General features: G+C 38.1%; 1 protein-coding gene across 2 annotated transcripts; it reads left to right on the top strand.

Moving 5' to 3' along the window:
- Nucleotides 1-14: 14 nt before the first annotated feature.
- LOC103722798 (RNA-binding protein BRN1-like) lies at nt 15-19,959 on the top strand. 2 transcript variants are annotated; one of them, XR_005511017.1, is made up of 6 exons: nt 15-173; nt 8,336-8,518; nt 11,556-11,904; nt 12,006-12,149; nt 12,226-12,506; nt 13,248-19,959. XR_005511017.1 is itself a non-coding variant. In XM_039124638.1 (5 exons), exons 1-5 carry the CDS (start codon nt 30-32, stop codon nt 12,351-12,353), a joined length of 948 nt encoding a protein of 315 aa, XP_038980566.1. In that variant the 5' UTR covers nt 15-29; the 3' UTR covers nt 12,354-12,650. The 2 variants fall into 2 exon arrangements, 1 of the variants encoding a protein (XP_038980566.1); XM_039124638.1 differs by lacking the exon at nt 13,248-19,959 and having other exon boundaries at nt 12,226-12,650.
- Nucleotides 19,960-21,479: the final 1,520 nt, after the last annotated feature.

The raw sequence follows: 21,479 nt of genomic DNA on the forward strand, positions 1-21,479 counted from the left end.
CATATCATATCCACATCCTGTATGTGTCCATGCTTCCTTGGTTTTCTTCTTCGAGCAAAGTCACTTATATCTTTCTTTTACTTACAATAGCAGGCTGTGCCTTTTTGAAGTATGAAACTAAAGATCAAGCTCTCGCGGCACTCGAGGCCTTAAATGGGAAATACAGAATGGAGGTTTGTGTTTATTCAACTAAGAGACTCCTGCAGATTTCCATTTATTTTGTTTAGCTCTTTATGCTCTTTTGTTTGAAATGATGCGAAGAAGACAACTAAATGACATTCATATGTTCTATCTTCCCAAGTTGCATATGGTTTAATGCTAGACACTACTTTTCTCGCACTAGACTGAGAGATAATACAAAGCAATATCGTTCTTGAAGCATGTCATAGTGCATATTCTTGGATTAGTATTTGCAGGTATGGCAACCAGACAATGTTTTGGGATAAGTGGTGTATTATTTATTGGATGAGTTGCTGCATATGATACACAGAGCAGCATTTCTAGAAAACCAAGGTTTCTTCTCATTGGACAGTTATATTATTCTTGAAGCTATAAGAGTGTTGGCTTTGTTGCTCAAATGCAGTACAATCCATTGATGGCGCTAATATCCTTGTACATGCTATTGTGATAGGCTATGTGTTACATACATATACGAGCACAATTCATATGGCTATTGGTCTTAATGTACTTGCTCTTGGAAACCCAAATCGCCAATTATTTGATAAGATATCCAAAAACCATGTTGGAGAAATAGTCATTGAATAACTTTTGCTTTAATAGCCACGACATGTTTTCAACTTTGGCATTGAGGTGGGGAATATTATGCTATTGGTTTTCCAAGGAGATGAAAAATTCTCATTCGAAGACTTACAAGTAGTAGTTTGCCAATGGTAGAATCACTGACTAGCCTGGACACTAGTCTATTTTGGCATCCGAGTCAAGGATTAGCAGCTTCATGCAGGTTGACCATTGTTCAGTGATGACAAAGTTCATCCACAAAAACCTACTGCCTTTTTCCAAAGAGAAAGAAAATCTACTTTGTGACTCTGAGAATTGGGAAAGTAAGAAATCATCAAGCTCCAATTCTTGGCAACTGCAACAGTTGGCTATGTTCTTTCTTGACATCGGCTGTTGAGACCTAATCTCCAATTCCTCTTTTAATTATAGAAAGGAAGAATGTCCAATTCTTGGCGCTTTGCTTAATGTCAATGGATTCCTATCAGCAGCAAAGAAAAAGGGGATAAAGAATAACGGTTGAGGAATAGAAGAGGGAGGTAATTTGCTGCCTCTTGGAGCCAACCATAGCCCATGATGGCATTGGTCAAAAGTTAAGGGAGAAAAGGAGAGGGACCAAAAAATTGGTCGAGAAAGATGGAAAGTGATCATTAGGCTTAAGAATATGATAATATTGGGGCTTTAGAAGACATTTATGAAATGCCTTTTTATATGACATCTTATCCACTGAAGCAAGCATGTTTGAACATTTTATTATAAGTGGTTTGAATGGTCAAACCACTTGGGTCAATGATTTAAAAATATTTTGAATTGGTTTCACATAAAAATGTTGTTTGCATCAATCTGACTCTCAATGCCTAGCAAGCAATGGTTCAACCAAGTTAGCATGAGCGGGTAGACTAGGTGGACTGAGTTTTATTGAATTAATCAAGGTTTTAAAGTCTAGCCTGAAGGTGGAAATGAGAGGAATAGGGCATGAGATGCCCTCTAGAGTTAATTAAGATTGCTTGCTCAGCCTAATTGCATAGAAACTAATAGTAGTCGGGAAATTATTACGTGAGCAATTTCAAGCCAATTGATGATAACTTAGTTGAGGTCACTCAAAAATTGACAAATATGTTGCATTTCTCTAAATAGAAGTCCATCATTTTATAAGTTATTTTGTTAAAGATTAAACTTGCACATATAATCAAATTGGCAAAATTGATTAAATCAGCTATATTCTTTTCTACAATGATGGGCACCTATGGGAATGAATGAAAATTCAAGGAGGAATCCGCCCGAGGAGGGGCTCGCGTCTGATTGAACAAAGAAGTTTGGATCCGAAAAAGTATGCTTAGGAGCCAACCAATGCACCCTTAGAGGTTTGGGAACGACCCAGACCTATTGATTGCCCCTCCTGCCTCGGGAGCATGCACAGGAATCCCGGACATTGAGGGGGAGGGGTGGTACCCACCATAGCTGCAGTCAACGAATTCATTAGGCAATCGGGCTGTTTCCGTACCGTGATCCGCCCTTATAAGCCCTGTAGGCGGGGGCTATTTTGCCGAGTTCCTTAGAGAGAGTTGGAATTAGACAAGCGAGATGAAAGTACAAACATAAGTAAGTTCCCTCATGGAATTATTAATCAGCTCGTCTGCCTTCGATTGGATTTTCTTTTTGGAGAGGTAACTGCAACGTCAGCGTACTTATTCGGGAAGGGAAATGGCACCGTCCTAATCATAATTCCCCGGATCTTAACGCCCTCTGGCCCCTCATTTCTGCAGTGGAGTTTCCAGCTAAGAATTGGTGAATCGGAAACAATTATTAATTATAAAAAAAAATCTCAATTTGTTTGTTTTCTTACTTAATTTACTTTTTTTCTTGTTTTGTTTGTTGCCGAGTTGTTGGACGAAGATAAGAAAACAACCCCTTACCAAGCCTCCAATGTTGAAGATGTTATAACAATGAGTTAATAATGGAAGCATCATTACCATGAATGGCGTTGAGCAGAATGCTGTTGCCTTTGGAGGGGACATAATTAAGTTAGGTTTATTTAATATTGCAAAGCCCATCTTTAGCTCATACGTAATGTAATTGAGCCAACATGCGCTAGCATGTAAGTAGAAGGCAGGGTTGTACATCAACCTCATTATGGTCTTGATGGAAAAAATTATTCTTCGTAGCTATTTACTAGAGACCAGGCATGGTCTGCTATAATGACAATCGAGGGATGGACAAATATAGTTGACATCTAAGCATAAGGCCATGATATTGCTTAACATTCATACTAATTGCCGCTTTGGACAAGGATTTAAGTGAAGTGGCATGGGGTGTGTTGATTAATGGCTACATGGAACATGCCTTGTGTTATGTTGAGCTAAAACTTGGCATACCTTGGACACGATACGGATGGCACTAGAACACATTTTTCAAGGGAATGGGGTTTTATACCTTGTTTGTTTTAATTTTGATGCTTTAAAATTCTTTCAGTCTGTATAATAACCGTTTCGTGCACTAAAGGATATTTAGAATTCCTACTAGTATCAAACATTAAAAAATTGGTTTTTGTATGCTGCAATACATTGCATAATGTGTCTTTTAAAGCTAATATTGAGTTTATAATAATGCCTTTATATTGACATAATGACATCCTTAACAAAAATATATAGTAGTCATTCAGAAAATCTTGGATGAGAAAAAAAAGCGTAAGATTTGAGAAATTCAGTAGCATTTAAGGGTTTCTATTTCGATCCATTCCCAAACTATGGTGAGGTGGAAAGTTGACCTTATTTTGATGGAACTTATTTTTTTTTATTATACTTATTGAACTCGAATGGGAATGTTTTCTCATTTACATATGATATCTTAAGTAATACAATTTTTGTTTGCTTAAGGATATTCATGTAAATAAGATTTGTTTTTTGTTGTCTGCCTGATGGGTCATTGTCTACTTACTGCAATGTCCTCCCCCTTCCTTCTCAAGGCAATGAAATAGTGAAAACAAAAATATGTTTTAACCTTTTTGGCTCAGTACCAAGCACTATTAAGTATTAACCTAATTCTAGGTGCCTAAATAGGCATGACATGGACTAAACAGGTGCCTAAATAGGCATGACATGGACTAATACTTGAACCTTGAGTTTATCAGTGTCATGGGATCATAAGAAGATGAACAACTCCTAAGTATGCCCCATTTATAGACTTGAAAGTAAGGCTTGAAGTACTAGATTGCTGCCCATATTGGTACCTTAATTGGTATAGTTTCAAACTAACAAATGGTACGGATAGATATCAATGGGTATAAGTAGCAGCAAGGATCTACATATTGGATTGCATTTGTTTTGTATTGGGCATATTGTATCAACTAGTAAGTAATTGACACTTGATATGCTCCCCATATCATGCGAGTATGAAGGGATGTAGTATACGGACACTTGGTGTCGGTGTACTAGGTGGGCACTAGTACAAATACCAAAATCGATATTTAATACAAGGTCCACCGTACCAGTACCGGTCGGTGTACCGGTGGCAGCCCGGACCGATACGGTACCGGTCCATATTGGCTCTGTACCGGCCTGTACATGTCCCATTGAATGGCCGAGTTTTGGGGTTCCGCATACCGGTCCCGTACCAGTCCCATACTGGCCCGCACTGGCCTGTATCGATCTCGTACCGGTCCAACGATAAGCTCCCAGTACCGGATTCCACGCTGATCCGGTACCGGTTCAGGGCGGTACCGGTTCGACAGATCTTGCTTAATATCAAGATTTTCTATCTCGGTACAAAATCCTGTATCAATACCATCCTATTATAGTGTCGGTATGCTTAGTATGGTACCCGGTTTGGCGTACCGAGTGTTGGTTCGCCTTCTGTACTGTGTACCAGTTTGGTACTGGTATGGTTGATACACACCGGTACCAATCGACATGGCGAACTTTGCTCAAAACAACTGGTATTGGTATTATATGGTAAGGCCGATACGGACTTTGCATTTATACTTCAATCCTTGGTCAAAAGCCTCTACTCAATGGTGGTTTGTTACTCATGTTGTTGAACCAAATTATGACGTATCTAAGGCTTATATGTCATGATAACCTCAGGTGTTTGTAAGAAAGGAGAGGAATTTACTGGATAGAGCATGATTTTGTAGGAAGACAACCTTAACAATTGAGAACACGACACGCAATGAAGAATTCATTTAAGGGAGTACTAGAGCTCCTAGATTCTGCTTTTACGAACATCATGGCTAGCAGTAATACCAGCAACTAGATGAAATGGGACATGCAATGAATAGTTCTTTTGAGGGAGCATCAATGAAGAACTCCTAGGAGGAGCACATCTTGGAGTAGAAAAGATAAGAGCTTTCAGATTATCTTTTTTTCAAAAAAAAAACTATTAAATAAATAGGACAGCCAGAGTTTGAAACTTATCCATTGTTTCCATTTCCAAATAAAAAACTGAGACTTTCATTTGTGTAAAACCTCTTATTCTTCATGAAATTTCTAACAAGAAAATAAATTTTAATCGAAACAAGAAAGAATAGAAATATTTCTCATGGGGGCTTTTCAATTGTTGCCTTGAGGCGAGACTCTTAAAATGCCATGAACTTCATGAGAGAGTCTATATATGGTGAGGTATATGCTTCGCATGGAGATGCTCATTTGAAGTGCACACCTTGCAACTCAGGTTATGCCTTATACATGAGGCATATGCATAAGGTTTTGTTTGTGTTCGTAATGAAGCGACCTTTTGAATTCCTTTAGGACATTATTGTATATATTTTCATAAAAATGATATTGCTGCATATAGGGTCAAATTAGTATGGTAAGGTGGGTTAATAAGCACTGATCTCTACGTGCAAATTTTGCATTGCGATTGTGAATTTGCCCTTGCTTGTAACAAAGTCTATAACAGTGCTCGTTTCCTTTACCTTGCTTTTTTGGCATTATTTTCCTTCAAGGAAATTCATGAGACATATATTTTGTGCCTTTTATGCTTATGCTTTGCCTCATTATGTGCCAAAATGCCTCACCTTATTCCAATAGAAAATTAAGTGAAATTATTGAATTTGAAACTGATAAAAAAAGAATGACTAGTTACCAAAACCATAAAACAATGGCTGGATTTGGACTAGTTTCAGCTTAACTTAATCCAGAAGTTGAAATAGAGTGGTTTCAATTGGAACTTCAACTCCATGATGCATTCTTGTAGTCAACCGAGTGAACCTAATGCTTGGTCCGAAATGTTAGCACCAGGACCAGGTAGCTTGAATTTTCAAGTGCTGGAAAGTTGCTGGTATGCAATCATCCACAATGTAGGTCCTTAACCCAAGACATCCTATAAACAAAGGTCATAACCCATCTTATGTAATAGAGGTATATCAATATAAATGAATATTCAATTAATATACAAGCATCATTATGCCAAAGCCTCGATGTCCAGCCATGCAAAGTTGGATGAGAAGACTTTCCTGTGGGGCCCAACTGTAAGGTTTTCATGTTGTAGCAGGAAAAGAGACAGCAGATCTAATGCCTCTCTTGTGGAGGCGATTTGTTCTCTTTCTTATTTTAACAAGAAAAGAGAGACTAGGGACATAACTTCTTCTCCTTCTTATTTTAGTTTGTTTGTCAAAAAAAGAAACCATGTAGATGGCTCTTATCCCTTGTTTGAATTTAAATGGTAAAGGATTCAAGGAAGATGAAGAATTTTCTCTGACATGCCTATTTTTTCTAGATGAATGTTGCTATATTTTTTCCATTAACATGCCCTCGAAGGGTGTAAATGCGGTTTTTGATCAATATCCGGGCGAGGCCAAAATGCCAACTTTTCACTTTCCAGTTCCTAAGGAACCGTTGGTTGCAGCTATTTCATGGAGCTTTTAGGGAAACAAAGCAATAAAGCATTATCATTTCTAGATATTTATGACACTAGAGATGCCTGTCCCCTGCCCCTTCTCTCCATTCTTCACATCTCTCTCAATTTATAGCAAGGCACATCTTCAATAAGCATGCCCTTGTTTTATTTTTAAATTTCTTTCAGTAAGGGAATATACCAGGCATAAGGTTGAGTGTGTATCAGGTTAAATAAATAATGCAAAAAAGAATCTCAGTTTGGTGTGCCCAATACTAGTCCTAGTGTCCTGCAATATACTATAGTGCTATGTCTCTATAGGAGAAAACATATAAAGAAGCGACTTACTACTATAGCTTTTATTAAAATAATAGAGAACCAAAACTTTCTGACATAAATTCTTAAATATAGAATGTAATAAAAGCTTAGTCACAAGTTTGGCATTTGGAAGAGATAAAGAACTGGGTCAGGAAAATGCATATAAAAGCTTCCTCACTTCAAAGGAACATAAATCTGTATGTGTCATAAATGTATATAATAATTCTTTACTATATGAAACTTCATCTGAAAAAGTATGTTCAAGTCTGTATTTGAGTACCATGAATTAATTATGAAGTATTAATGTATAATTTATGATCAGTTCATGAATTATCTGCGAATTTCATGATTAATAGTTAGATTTTTGGTTCAGTTGCAACAAAAAAATATTCAGAAAGTAACTTTACGTGAATAAGTTGAGTTTTTGTAAAGAATTGGAGGAATAGTGTGGCTGAGATATTAGATAGGTTTAGGAGGTGCCAATGACAAAGTTGGTGATGTCTCTAGGTGATAATACAAGAGACCTGGGTTCAATTCCCACCTTTCACCCAATAAAAGAAGATGGGCCTCTGCTTCTGTCCCTCCTATTGTATCCTTTTTTTTTTGATTTTTGTACAATGCCATTAAGATCACTTTGGTACCATATTTTATGACTTACTTGAAACATGTCCGGTTTTCCAAGGAATTAAAAGACAAATTATACGATGAGATATGGGATGTGTTGACTTGATTGTTTATTTTCTGATGTCAAGCAGGGATCATGTTTATTTTGTAATTACATATCCTGCTAGTGTGTGAATAACTTCTGGTAGGATTGGGTCCTTTATCAAGTTTGTTACTCTATTACGAAAGGCTTATATTAGCAAACACAAGAATTTAAGCGTATCCTATTGCAGAGAGGTAGTGTCTCTTGGCAAGGAGGAAAAACCAAGTTCCATCTCTCTGTTTTTTTCAGCAAAAGAAATGGATGACTGTTCAACAAGCAAGCCACCTATGATCCAAATATTGACTTTGCACATCACTATGTACGAGAAATTGTAGTTTGTGATGGTTAATAACTGTGAGATGATTTGGTCTAAGGGGACTTAAACAATCTATCCTCAATCTGTTGAGGAATATGCTTTGGAAAAATGAGCATTTGTGAGAGGAAGATAAATCTGGATGATGTCGAGTAAGCCATTGTTTCTTAAAGTAGATGCAATGAACTGGTACAGTTGGGTTACTGGAGTCTTTGATAATGTGTTTCAGGTTATGATGCTTCAGCTAAGGTTAATTGGCCACAAGGTCCAGCATCCCTGTTATACCATTTTGCTTCGTTTTTTGGAGTAATTGTTTGTTTTATTACTTTCCACTTAGGGTTTGGTTAACAATTTTATTCTTTATGCTTGCACAATTATGACTGTAAATGAATTCTTCGATATCTTACAAAAGCTATTCTACATATATTCAGGGTTCAAGCGTGCCTTTGGTTGTTAAATGGGCTGATACAGAGAAGGAAAGGCAAGCTCGGAGGGCACAAAAAGCTCAATCTCAGGCCTCAAATCATCCAAATACCAATTCAATACAGCACCCTTCATTATATGGAGCTTTACCAATGGGATACATTCCTCCATATAATGGATTTGGCTATCAGGTGAGATTCATTCAATTAGTTGAAAAGATATCTCTTGAATGGATATTTCCAAAAAAGTAGTTCTGAAAGTGTATCTTTTGATAAATTAGATTTTTGCTATCAGGTGAGATTCATTCAATTGTTGCTTATATTTTTGCTTCACATGATAATATTTCTTGTAATCTATGTCTTGCTTCTGCTTTATGTGTGTTTTTCTTTTTTTTTTCTTCTTGTAACTGCTTTTTTGTGTTTATTTTATAGAGATGGATCTATTGGGGTGACAGTTAAAAATCTAAACAACATTTGCTGGAAAACCCATTTGAACCCTTTGAGATTCATCTGGTCTATATTAGTCTTTGGATTCCAGCACATTTTTCAGGTCATGGGCCTATTTATTTATGAACTACCACTAGTCGAGCTTGATGTGTTAAGTAAAGTTTAGATTCCTGTAGACAGCTTAGATGGTTTGCTTATATATACTTCATTTTATTAGAAAATAATTTATTTGATAAAACCAATCTTTCAGTTCAAGAATCATAGGAAATTGAAGAAGAGAGAGGTGAAAGGTGGCATGGCTTTAAATCCCGTGAGATAAGGCTGTTCTGATTTTTCTGTGGAACTGGACATGCCTTTTTCCCACCCTATCTTGACACTTGGGATCGGGCATGTCCCGGGATGTGCCAAATGGGACACTGGGATGATGGTGAGACAGTCTTGTCCCAATGCTTGGGACGGTAGCCTGTCCCAATGCTTGGGACGGTAGCCCATCCCAATGTCCCAAGGGACGCCCCATGGGGATTTGAACCCATGCAAAGTAGCACATATAGGAATAATGAGTGAACTCAAATGGTGTTTGGCCACAATGCAGAACCAGCAGACCTACACTAGAAATAGTATTTCCCATTCCAGTACACTACTTACCTACTATGGTATCTCCATTCAATAAATATTGACAAAGATGCCACAAATGATTTAAGCATATATATGTTTCCCTAGCTACTTAATTTCATATTGTACTTACAGAAATTTAAATGATTTCACAGAGTGTTTTGCAATAGTAATGGGGACTTCAAGCATTGTGAGCCCTTGGAGATTTGAAGAGGATCTTGGGCTGGTTCAGCATCTGACTTGTTGGGCTGATAACAGGGGTGGCCCAATACATCTGGGGGCCCAAGACGAATTCAGTAAATGGGGCCTCTTTTTTTTAAATAATAATTTTTTTTAATAAATATAAAATACTTAAAAAAATGTTATGGAAATAGATTGCTGTCAAGTACACTATTTCAACAAAGATGCATGAATCTAATAAAGGTCGACAAAAAGCCTCTTCAGTTTAATATAATTCTTGAATGAAAATATTAAAAAAAAATACTTAAAAAAAAAGGGCCATGGTACTGTTCTTGGCAATACTGTTTACCATGTGAAGCGAGAGCAGAATAGGAAAAAGGCCATCCCATGGCGCTTCACGGTCAAAAAATTTGTCCAAGAGAAAGTAGGGTCATTATGGGAAATTCACTCCATCTAATTAATAAAAGTCCCATCCCACCATCTTCCCTTCAAGTGAGTACCCAAGCAGCCCCTGCAACATCACGGAACAGCAGCCATTCAACCCCCCCTCCCTCCTTCTCTTTCTCTACCCTCCTTTTCTTTTGCTAAAGACCATCTCTCCTTCAAGTGAGCACCGAAGCTGCAACTGCAACATCACGGCACAGCAGCCATTCAACCCCCTCCCTCCTTTTCTCTCTCTACCACCCAAGAGGGGAGAAGAAACCGAGAGGAGAAAATTAAAAGAATCTCCACCCTCCAAGAAGTCCATCTCCAATCCCCCTATCTTTCTTCCTGATGGCCCAGCTGGATCAGGAGTAATGTGAGGGAAGGAAAACCAAGACCAAAACCAAAAAAGAGAAGGGATGAAAGATAAGAGTGGCTTCAGGTGTGTATGAAGCCAACCAAATCCCTCCTCTCTCTCTCTCTCTCTCTCTCTCCACCCAAAACAAAACTACTGTCCCCAACTTCCCCGATTGCCCTCTGCAGGCCAGGAAACCCTCCACCTCCCTTCCATCAAGGGGGAAGACTCGTAGCCAGCTTCTGCTCCCGGAGGCCTTCCATTGGCCCGGGGCCTTAGGCGACCGCCTCAGTCGCCTAGGGCTCGGGCCGGCCCTGGCTGATAAGAAACCATGCTGATGGCATCACAAGAGAGATAAATATATGTTAATGAGATGATTCAGATTTTACATGCCTAGGCATCACATAGACCTCTACTGATGCTACAGTAGCAAGGCACTCCATGCTTAGGTGTTCTAGGATTATCCACTCGAAATTTTACTTCAAAAACTTAAATGATCTTTAGAAACACTTAAATGATCTTTAGAAACATTTTGTGCTGTAGTAGAAACATCCAATGATATATATTATGTAGAGGATGAGCTTATTAACAATTATGATTAATAACTTATGATGCAATGATCAATAGGGTCTTCTTAGATGAATTTTATTCTAATGAGTCCTTTAGATGGAGTCTTCATTTTCTGAGTAGGCTTTTTTAGTTTTCAGTAATGGGGGGAAAAGGCTCACTTCGACCACCATGTGGTTTTGGCATTTGACCTTAACTGCCTCAGGAAACATTAAAACCAACATGTGTGGGTACAGAGTATGACACATTTTTTGTTCATGACACTTGCTTTGTTTCTTATCAAACAGTTTCTAAATTTTGAGGTTAAACATACTATGCTTCACAAAATAAATTATTATATTGTTGTGAAATATCAACTTGATCAGCACTCCTTGGAGTATTGCGATTATGTGGTTTAGTTATCTTTAGTGCTATGTCGTTCTTTTTGGTTCTGAAACAGTGTCATTGAAGCATCAAAAAACATATCCACTATTTTATGGTACATCTATTGACTTCCACCTCTGAAATGATATCTGGAATCTCTATAATTTCTATTTGATTGCATGCTCTCTTTTGTTTTCCGACATAAGTTTCTTCTCACATCATGGCAATGCTGGACTGCTTATGCCCCCTTTTTCTTTCCTTTTTACCCTCTTGCTGGTGCAGCCAACTGGAACTTATGGATTCATGCAATACCCTTTAGCGTCAATGCAAAATCAAGCTGCCTTCAATAACATGGTTCCTCCTGCTAATCAAGGAAATACGGTACGTGGAATCAGTCCAGATCTTTCCCCAGGCACGGTGCCCAGGAATTTTGCCACAATGCAATCTGCCGGCTATATGGGGTCGGCATATCCTGCCATGCCAGGTGTTCAATACCCTCTACCCTATCCAAGTGGTATGATGAGCCACAGGCCTTTTGGCAATTCCCATGCCCCAGTCCAACAGGTAAACATGAATAGTAATCCAGCATCATCTTCAAGTGCCAGTACAAGTTCGGGGGGTCAGGTAGAAGGTAATGGACTTCCTTTTGCCCCTGCATTCTTATTAGTCCTTTAAGTTGGACTCCTTATGTTTGTTGTCCTGCTAGCTGATTATTCAATTGTTACTGATCAGGTCCTCCCGGAGCTAATTTATTTATATATCATATCCCCCAAGAATTTGGCGACCAGGAGCTTTCAAATGCCTTTCAGGGATTTGGAAGGGTTTTGAGTGCTAAAGTTTTTGTTGACAAGGAAACTGGTGTTAGTAAATGCTTCGGTAAACAACATATGCTTTTCTCTTTATGCTGTCTGAGTTGTTTTTGAACATTTCAGTAATTGGCTTTGATATGCAGGTTTTGTAAGTTATGACTCACCTGTAGCTGCTCAGGCTGCCATCAATGCAATGAATGGTTCTCAGTTAGGTGGTAAAAAGCTTAAAGTACAACTTAAGAGAGACAATAAGCAGCGCAAACCTTACTGATGCTGGAAGCTACCTGCGAGGAAACAAAATTTCCTACATTATCTGGCTGCTTGCAGTTTCAGAGTTTTATGACTGCAAATCAGGAATTCAGTACAAGATGGATGGAAGAAAATTGGTCATTTTACTCTTTGCTCCATCCCATCTTGTCTGAAGGTGGGAACTGGTGGCTTCTTTACTAGAATTCAAATTCTTGACAATTGTTACAATTGATGTATTCTATTGCAGCATATTTGTAATTTATGTATCATGAACTTTTTATTAGACATCAGCAATTAAATTCATTTGATTCTCTCAAAAGTGGTTGGTTGTGTGCATGATTTTGGGCAAGTCATGGAATGGTCAAAATCATGCCTGGAATTTTCATTAAAACCATTACAATTTATATTCTACTTTGTGCAGTTTACTGGCCAGTACTGTGGAAATGCCTGTGATAAACATCTCTGTACCGTGCAATGTTCCTTGTGGTATCCATGTTTAAAGCATTCAGGCTGTGTTAGCTCATGGTGTAGTTTTCAAATTTTTTCTTTCATACATGTTTCTTTTCCCACTTTCCGTTGCTATTTCTCTGTGAAAGTAGTACAAGATGTTGAGTTGCCACTTGCCACACCCATGGGTGTCCAGCGTCCCTATTCAAGCAGTGTCCTTAACCAGCAATTTTGAAAGTCAAAACATTTTGTGAAGTACTTTTGTCCATTGTATTATTTCTGTTGAGAGCATATTTCAATGTGCAGTGACCATTCAGGTATTTTGCAATTTCTATAAGTGTTGCTGTCATCTTTTATGAGATTTTTATATGCAATTTCTGTATTTGTTAGTCACCTCTAGACCTCAGCATGACCATAGAAGTTTGTATATTGTTGTACGTGTTCTGACGTCAACATCTTTGCTCTGCAGAAATCTCTAAGATGCCTTCTTTTTAGTGGTTATTCAGCACAGGGTTCAGCTGTTTAGAGTCAAAGGTGCCTTCTAATTTCCAATGATCTCACACATCACTACATATGGAGGTCTTCCAGGTAATCTGCACAAATTTTTGGTGATTGGTTTATCATGATAAATATGTCTTTGTGCCTAAAGATTTCATGACTATTTGGACATTCTTCTGTCACTAAAGCATTGTCATCTGCAGCATTCTGAGCCACAATTTAGAATGACCAATGAATAGTAAATTGTACATGTCATGCATGTGGAGACTAATGCTCAAAGATTATGTTATAAAAAATCATTAGGCTACAAAAGTTGAACGATTGAAGATTACATTTAGATAGTTTGTGATTATTCTAAAGTAATAATAATGCCAAGAGCAAGTATGTTATATATAGCAAAGTTGATATAATACGTAAATATATACCAACATATGCATATTTTTATACATGGTATCCCATACCATACCGAACCGGATGGTATGGAGCATACCATACCATGCTGGTTTGGTGCTCGATATGCCGAACCAGCCCCATACCGGGTGTACCGACATAGTGATAGGATCGCACTAGTATGGGGCCAGTACCGAGATGGCATACCTTGTTTTTATATATATGCAATAATGGTGTATGTGATTTACATATAAGTAATTGAAATGTTTGGATTGGTTGGAATCTTTGGTCCCATTAAAGTTCAGGTTATGCTAACTGGCTTATTGCTCACAAATTGCTCGTACTGAAAGTGATCATGTTCTGAAACTCTGGTCCAATCAGATCTTGGTCTGTGTTTTAGTTGTTATTCAGTTTCATCAGAAAATATATGTATATTTTCTTTTATAAAAAAAAACTTCAGAGATTAGTTTATAAATTAAGTATTCAGAAGGCACTTAAAGTTACAAAGTAATATATATTAAAGAATCGCCTATAGGGGTGTCAGTGCCCCAGTTGGCATGGTTTAGGCTGAGATTTGCTGAAGACCAGATTGAGTTCTTACCAAGCGGGTTGAAAGTTGAAACAGCTTGGATTGGGACCAGACTGAAACTGATCCAAACTTACCCTGTTAAGCCCTAGTTAAATTTCCTTAAAATCCCAAGCTGTAGACTAGGGTAAAATCATTGATCAGCAACCTTTGAAGTCCAAGCCCGTCCCTAGGGACAGATTTTGGAGCCCAACCTAGGTTTTTTCAGCTATAGCTTCAGTGGGTCACTCCAAGAAGGATTTCTCTTTTGCACCAATTTTTTTGGCAGCTTTGTCGAAAGATCAATGTTTTTGGTAATTCTCAATGGCTATTATTGGGAAAGTTAATTGGTCTCTATTCATAACTTACAATTTTATTCTAAGTAAATATGGGGATTGTGACTTCATTGGCAAATTTTGATGCAACACTAGATGACTTAGTTTGAACTTTGAACCTTCCCCTTTATATTTGGTGAATAACACCTTAAAATCAAATTTTCTACACTTCTCCCCCGCCTCCCCCCAACCCCCTGTGCCATAAAAAAGAGAGAAAAATATTCATTGAGCCTATGAACACTTGAAAGACGTTCGGCCTTTGAGATTTTATTGCGATCATCAAGCTATGGGTCACCTCCACACTAGAAGTCTGAACTCAGACATTTTAAAGCTGAACTAATATTGTTTCTTCTATTAAATTGATGTCCAATTGTTATGTCAAAGGACACTTGATATGTTTGCCTTGATCCATTCATCTTCTAATTTTGCTTATATCAAGTTTTGGTGCTTCTTTTATGTATTATTATTTTTGCCAAGACCTTATCCACGTTTGAATTAGATTTTTTTGGGGTACTATTCACTTTCTTTTACCTTATTCTAGGTTTTTGAGTATACATTAGAAAATCTTTTTCTTGGTTATTTCCTGTTGTATTTTTGAGATTTTGTTTGCTAGTGTGAATTTCCTTAAATTTGGTCCTTGAAGGTTGTTTCTGGGACATTTTTTAACATTGTTCTTCTGCTTCACCTTTTTTGAGTATTTTGGGATCTGGAGTTTATCTTTTGCTCTTTCATGGGGCACTTAATATACATGTTCACTCTTTTGTTCTATCTACTCTTTTACAGTCCATTTTAGCCAAATGTTCGTTGGTTACTCCTTATCCCCCTTTTGTGCGTTAATTTGATCTCATAGTGGCTGACCGCCATGATGTGGCTTCATAGATGATGCAAGCAGTTGGCTTTAGTGGTTTGTTAACTTTTAGTCTTACTCCCGTACTTGGAGGATGATAGGAGGACCATCTTGATGTTTTAATCTGAAACACATTTTTATGATATTGGATGCGGCTTAGGAAATATGGATGGGGATAATGGAGATGTTAAGGATGCAGTGAAAATTGTTATTAATGCGATCTTGTTATTGGAAATTTAAAATTGTTCATTATGTTCTTTGCAATTCAAATTAGGAATATATAGTTTCAAAGCATAGTGCCAATTGGGGTAGAGATAAAATGATGTGTATAGAATGATGATTGGGGTCATGTTGAATATTGTGGATATAGATCCAGGACAGCTATCATTCCAACATATGGTGAGGTGGCAATCTTCCACGTGGTAATTACACAACAGAATGTAACCAGATAAGTTTTACTTTTCCACATGACAATCTTCCAAGAATCACCTTTCCTAAAATCTCTCAGTACTTTTAGAATCTTTCTTTGGATATTCCATTGTTTCTACAGGAGGTTGTGAACTTCATTTCTGGTAGCTTGAGATAACTGGCCTTCCCCCTTGCAACCAGCTGGGTGATCCAACCTTCTGTAGAATCCCAAATCCATTTTTTAAACCCTATCTATACATATTTTACAAGATCATCAAATTTTTGTCCTTTGAGATTTGTTGATTCACTTTATCTGACTTTGGTCATAATTTTCTTATGTGTTTTTTTTCCATTAGTTTATTCTCTTTCACTATCATATCATTATTTATGTTTGATGAAATTTGGGTCCTTAGGATTCAATTAGATTTTTGGGTCTTCATTTCTGCCTTCTTCGTGAGAATCCTTTAATTATTGACTTCTGTTGTTCATTATTTTGGGAACTTTGGTCTATTTCTTGCTCTTGCTTAATCCTTTTATGGCTTCGTTGCTCTCCGTTATTTTTTGTCTAAAGAGCAAATATTTTACCTATTGGTTTTCTGCTATTTAATATCATTTTCTTTCTGTTTATATGCTTGGTTTATCAACTCCTTAATTCATCGATTTAGTGCTTGGCTTAACCTTATCACCGACAATCCTCAGTGTAATGCTTGCTCATGACTGCCTGCTGACCGTGGACATCTAGTTTATTTGTGGACGTAATCTGGTCATATGGTACTTAGTCCATGTTTGGAAGCTCATGGAATCAAAGCACAATATACCATAATACATTCAGAGGGTTACATGGAAATGTGGTTGCGTTTAAAATTAATTGGTCATGGTGCCTTAAGTGATGGGTGTTCATCCTTTATCCACTACACAAAAGAAATATTTGCAGACTTTCGATGAAACTGACATGAGGAATTTTTAAAATGCAGATCTTATTGGTATACCAACATAATTTGAAGAAACTATGTAAGCATCTTCATGGTTTGCTGTGCCGTCTAATTTAGGTTATTAATTCATCAATGGCCAATTAAGTGGGTGCATACAGGTATTGCATGTGGAGGGGTTGTGCACGGGTTAATTATGAGGGTGCATGCATTTAAAAGGGGACATATAGAGGAACATTCAGGATGGGAGAACAAATAAGAGGAATTCTAGAAGGTGTTGAAGATAAGATGAAACCATGTACAGATAGTATGAGGTGCAACACATGTCAGGAGAGAAAATTTGTTTATTTTTTTTTTTAAACTTAAAAGCAACATGTCTTTCAAGACTTGAGAAAAGCTAAATGAGCCAGCAAAACCGATAACCGGAAAACCTAAATGAAGCCCAATTGCTCTTTCAAAGAAGTAATGAGTATTGCAATTTTCTTGGTTTGCTCATGGACTCAGGCCTCTTGAGGACCAATAAAGGACTAAAAGACTTCAATAGAGTAGGTAAAGCTTGGCTTGTTGCCGGGAGGTCTTAGGAAGTTGCATGATTGATGACCGGATAAAACAGTTTAGGCAGTACAATGATTTTAAAGCTAGCAATCTCCTTCCCATATACTCCATTTAAGAAATAATTTTAAAATTAGCAGCATGCTGCATCTAAAGAATGGATGTGGATGAAGGCTCACACTTTTAGGTTAGGTATTAATTGATGATTGAACTTAGACTGCTTGACTGGCCAGACTGAATTCTTAATTGTAAAAGATTCTTCATGTCCAAGATCTTGAAAACTATAGACTCAAGTTCTCAAATTTAAAGTTTTTATCAGTTCCTTTTGATTTGGCAAAGGTGAAATCTGGATTACGCCTGTCCTTTGGCATTTTAAAGTCCTAAGACATCTGTGCATATGAAACTCCGTAGAGAGCTAGCCATATGCTTTGAAGAATGCCACATCTTTGCAGATTCCTATGTAAAATATGTTTGAGTATAGTTTCTTTACATTATTTCATGCTATGTGAAGTGGTGCACTTGAAATAGATGGACTATAAAACACACATAGACGTTATATCCATTTTCCAATTTAAACTTTGTGGTATTTAGCACACATCTCATCATTTTAATCATTTCCCTGGTCATGCATTCAACATCTACCAGGCATTGGAAGTGGCTGGAAGTTACGGGATTGTAGGAGCCAATCTTTAATCACTTGGTTTTGCTAGAACTAGTTTATGTTGCAATGTTCTCTTGTAGTTAAGCATCATCTCTTGAGGCCGGTCGGATGGCACACTGAGGAACCTGACTTTCCCCAAGATACTGGTAAATTCTGAATATGATGAGTTTCACCATGTTCTGCCCAGCATTTTGCTCACAGAGGCGTCTAAAACCAATCACCAAGGGATTTTACTGGGTGCAAGATTATAGCAAAAAACTTACCATCGGATAAAGAGTATGTTGTACCTTATTGATGGCTAGACATCTTATATTCGTCAGGAAATCTCAGGTAAGAAAATGAAGGATACGTTGAAGCATATGCCTGGAACGAAGATTTCTTGTGAACATTTTGGAAAACCTGATGGCCATTTTCTTTTCTTGTGTGCTTTTTTTTTTTGGCTTTTAATTCCAATGCAACCTATGGTCAAGGGTGATCTAATGTAACATTACGCAATTGGGGCTAAGTTTCGAAGTTATAACAGAACTTTGGATACTTGTGTCCTCCGGATTTTGTCCGGTGTTGCTCATTTTTTCTTGGACGCATTTCCTGCTCTAAGAATGTTTGAAAGAATTGTTTCAATTTTGAAGGTTGGTTAATATCAAAGGATATTGGTAGGTTTTTTGAAGACTGTTGATGAAGGCTATGAGCTTTTCATTTGTGAACTCATGGTCCGATTTATAAACAAGTTAACCTTAAAAGCACGATAGTTTGTTTATGAATGGTTTGAATTGCCTTCCCTGCAAGCTCCGGGTCAAGCAATGCTCTCCCATGGGTAAACTCCATGGACCTGAAAGGGCATCCTGAGACGTGGGAGTTTTCTTGCATAAAGTTTAATGGTGGTGCTGTGGCAAAACATATTTTCCAGGACAAAGGCAGACAGCAGTCTGTAATCGGAGTCTTCACACAACCTACTGCTCCTTTGTTGGATATGATTATTCATATCTTTCGGTATGCGAGCGTGGATCAAAAAATAATTATATCTACTACGGCAACAATATGCATCAGAAATCCAATAGGATGATAGTTTGAAAATCATAAACATCATGATTAATTTGGATCATCTATTCATAATTCAAATTTGAGGTGCATTAGAACAAGATTGAAGTATATTTTTGTTCATAAACTGCATTTTTATTTAACTCAAAAATCCTGAAGCACCTTACTAGGACTAGAATTCATGGCATGATAAATTATGTTAGTGGTGCCCTATTCTTCATGGCACATCACATGTAATGCACCAATACCAGTAATTGCAAAGTTTGTACGTTAGCTCTCACATCACTAACTACCAATACTTCTTGAATATTTTCATGAGGAAATTGGCATCCACCAGTCTTAAAAAGTAGGAGGGAGGATCTCATGACCTTAAAGGGAAAGAATCGCAAAATACCTCCGCCAAAGAACGATTAAAGGGGAACTATGAGTTGCAGAACTTTAAATATGAACCAAGGATTAAATTGAACACAAGATATTTTCGAAAACATGACCGATAATGTAAATTAAATCTCATGTTTAGCATATTAGTGATCTACTCATTTTGCCAATGATATAAGCTCGATATAGAGAAAGGGGAAAAAATACAGTAGTTGAGCTTTTATCTTTGTCCTTTAAACAATAATCAGAGGAAAATGCTATAAAGACAGAAAACGAAAAAAACTAGAATAATTTCATTGAGAGGAAGAGCTTTGAACATGGAGTAATGACAGTTAACTATGTAGTCATCTCATAACAGTAATACAGATGACTAAACCCCACATTTTGCACATCAATTATTCTCCCTCTTTTCCTCTTCTTGCTGCTGCTGCTGCTGCTTCTTTTCTTAAGTTTTTGGTGCTAGATCTAACTTCTAAGCACAATCTTTGGTACCAGATCTGAACACACAAGCAGAACAACAACAAGAACAAGAAGAAGATTCTAAATGCCAAAGAGAGATGAGTACATGATAATTAGGAAACAACCCTTGGAATATTGAATCTGGTGGAGTGTGGTGGGATGATGGCATGGTGGTGGCGGCTAGCCGAGTAAGGCTTCTCCAGATAGGCCACAGTTGGTGAAGGGCTCACTTGCATGAACATATAGTTCCCTGCAAACAGCTCCCCAACGTAAGGCCTCCCTTCCTTCAATCTTTTCAGCACCTTCCTCACCGCAGCCCCCACCACCTTGGCTTTCCTCCTTAACAGCCTCCTCAGCCCCGCCACTCGGACCCTCGGCCTCCGCCACCGCCTTGCCCCGGTGCCAAGCCTCAGCCAGCTCCTCCTCCCCCTCCTCCTTACCACCACCACCCCTTCTTCTGCTTCATCTTCTTCTAGCCCTGAGGGGAGTTTTCTTAGCCTTTGGTAGGAGAACTTGGTGGAGGAAGCCATCTTTCACAGTGAGGGATGAGGCAAGTTTAGTTGAGTTGATGGATGGTTGTGGTGATGGGGAGGGCTAACCTCCTTTTCATGGAGATTTCCCATGCCTCTTTGTGCTTTCTTTAGCCATAAAGAGGGTCCAGTGGGGTTGGAGGGAAGCTGTTAGGGTTATTTAATGCTGGCTGGTGGATTGGAAGCTTGGGTGGAACCCATGCACCTCGGTTGCCAGCTGGTAGTTAGTTCCCTCATTCTCACTCCAAGAAGGTGGTCCCTTTTAACGCACCACCAAGCAGCATGCAGTTCACCTCTCTCACGCAAGTCTTGTCTCTCGTTAGAAAAAGATGGCTCCAGGAGATAAAAAATAACTGGAAGAGAGTAGTTATACGAGGCATTGAAAGTTACATGGCATGGAGGCTTCTTCCATGGGCCTAGGATGATAAGCAAAGGCTGGTACCTGGCAATTCCATCTTGTTGTCAGTCTCTGTCAAGGTCAAATTTTTTCGAGATATGTTCGCCAGAAGGTTCAGTGGTTCATGTCGGAGGGCAGTAATTTTTCCAGTGATTTTTTCAGTATGGTATTTGATGTAAGAATTATATAGTAATATTCAAAGAGACCTGTGATCTCACGACACAGGAGATGCTGCTTGATAAGATGAACGGAATCAGAAGTTTGGCTTCAATGTAATTCTAATTCATATATTTGCGTCCCTGCAGCTAATTTTTTGTTGCATGTAAGCCGATCGACCGGGGTCTTCTTCTGGCTGAAAGTTCCAGGTGACAAATTTGGACCAGATCAGCTAACTTGGAAATAAAGCACGTATATATACTAATATACACACACACACACACTATGGTGTGTGTGTGTGTGTGAGAGAGAGAGAGAGAGAGAATGAAGCATTCTAAGGTTGATGGGCAATGAACAATATTAGCCAACAGTGGATGAAGAGAAGTTCAATGATCAATGACCACCTGATTGGAGGAAATATCAATAAGCTCCTGTAAACAACTGAATGGAAGAATCTATATATGGATATATCCCTTTCATTAAGTTCCACACTTCTAAAGGCAATGGTCAATGTCTTCGATATTAAGTTGTCGTAGCTTATAAGTAGTGGCCTGTTGC

Source organism: Phoenix dactylifera, chromosome 3, assembly GCF_009389715.1.
Source record: "Phoenix dactylifera cultivar Barhee BC4 chromosome 3, palm_55x_up_171113_PBpolish2nd_filt_p, whole genome shotgun sequence".
In the NCBI taxonomy this organism is placed as follows: Eukaryota; Viridiplantae; Streptophyta; class Magnoliopsida; order Arecales; family Arecaceae; genus Phoenix; species Phoenix dactylifera.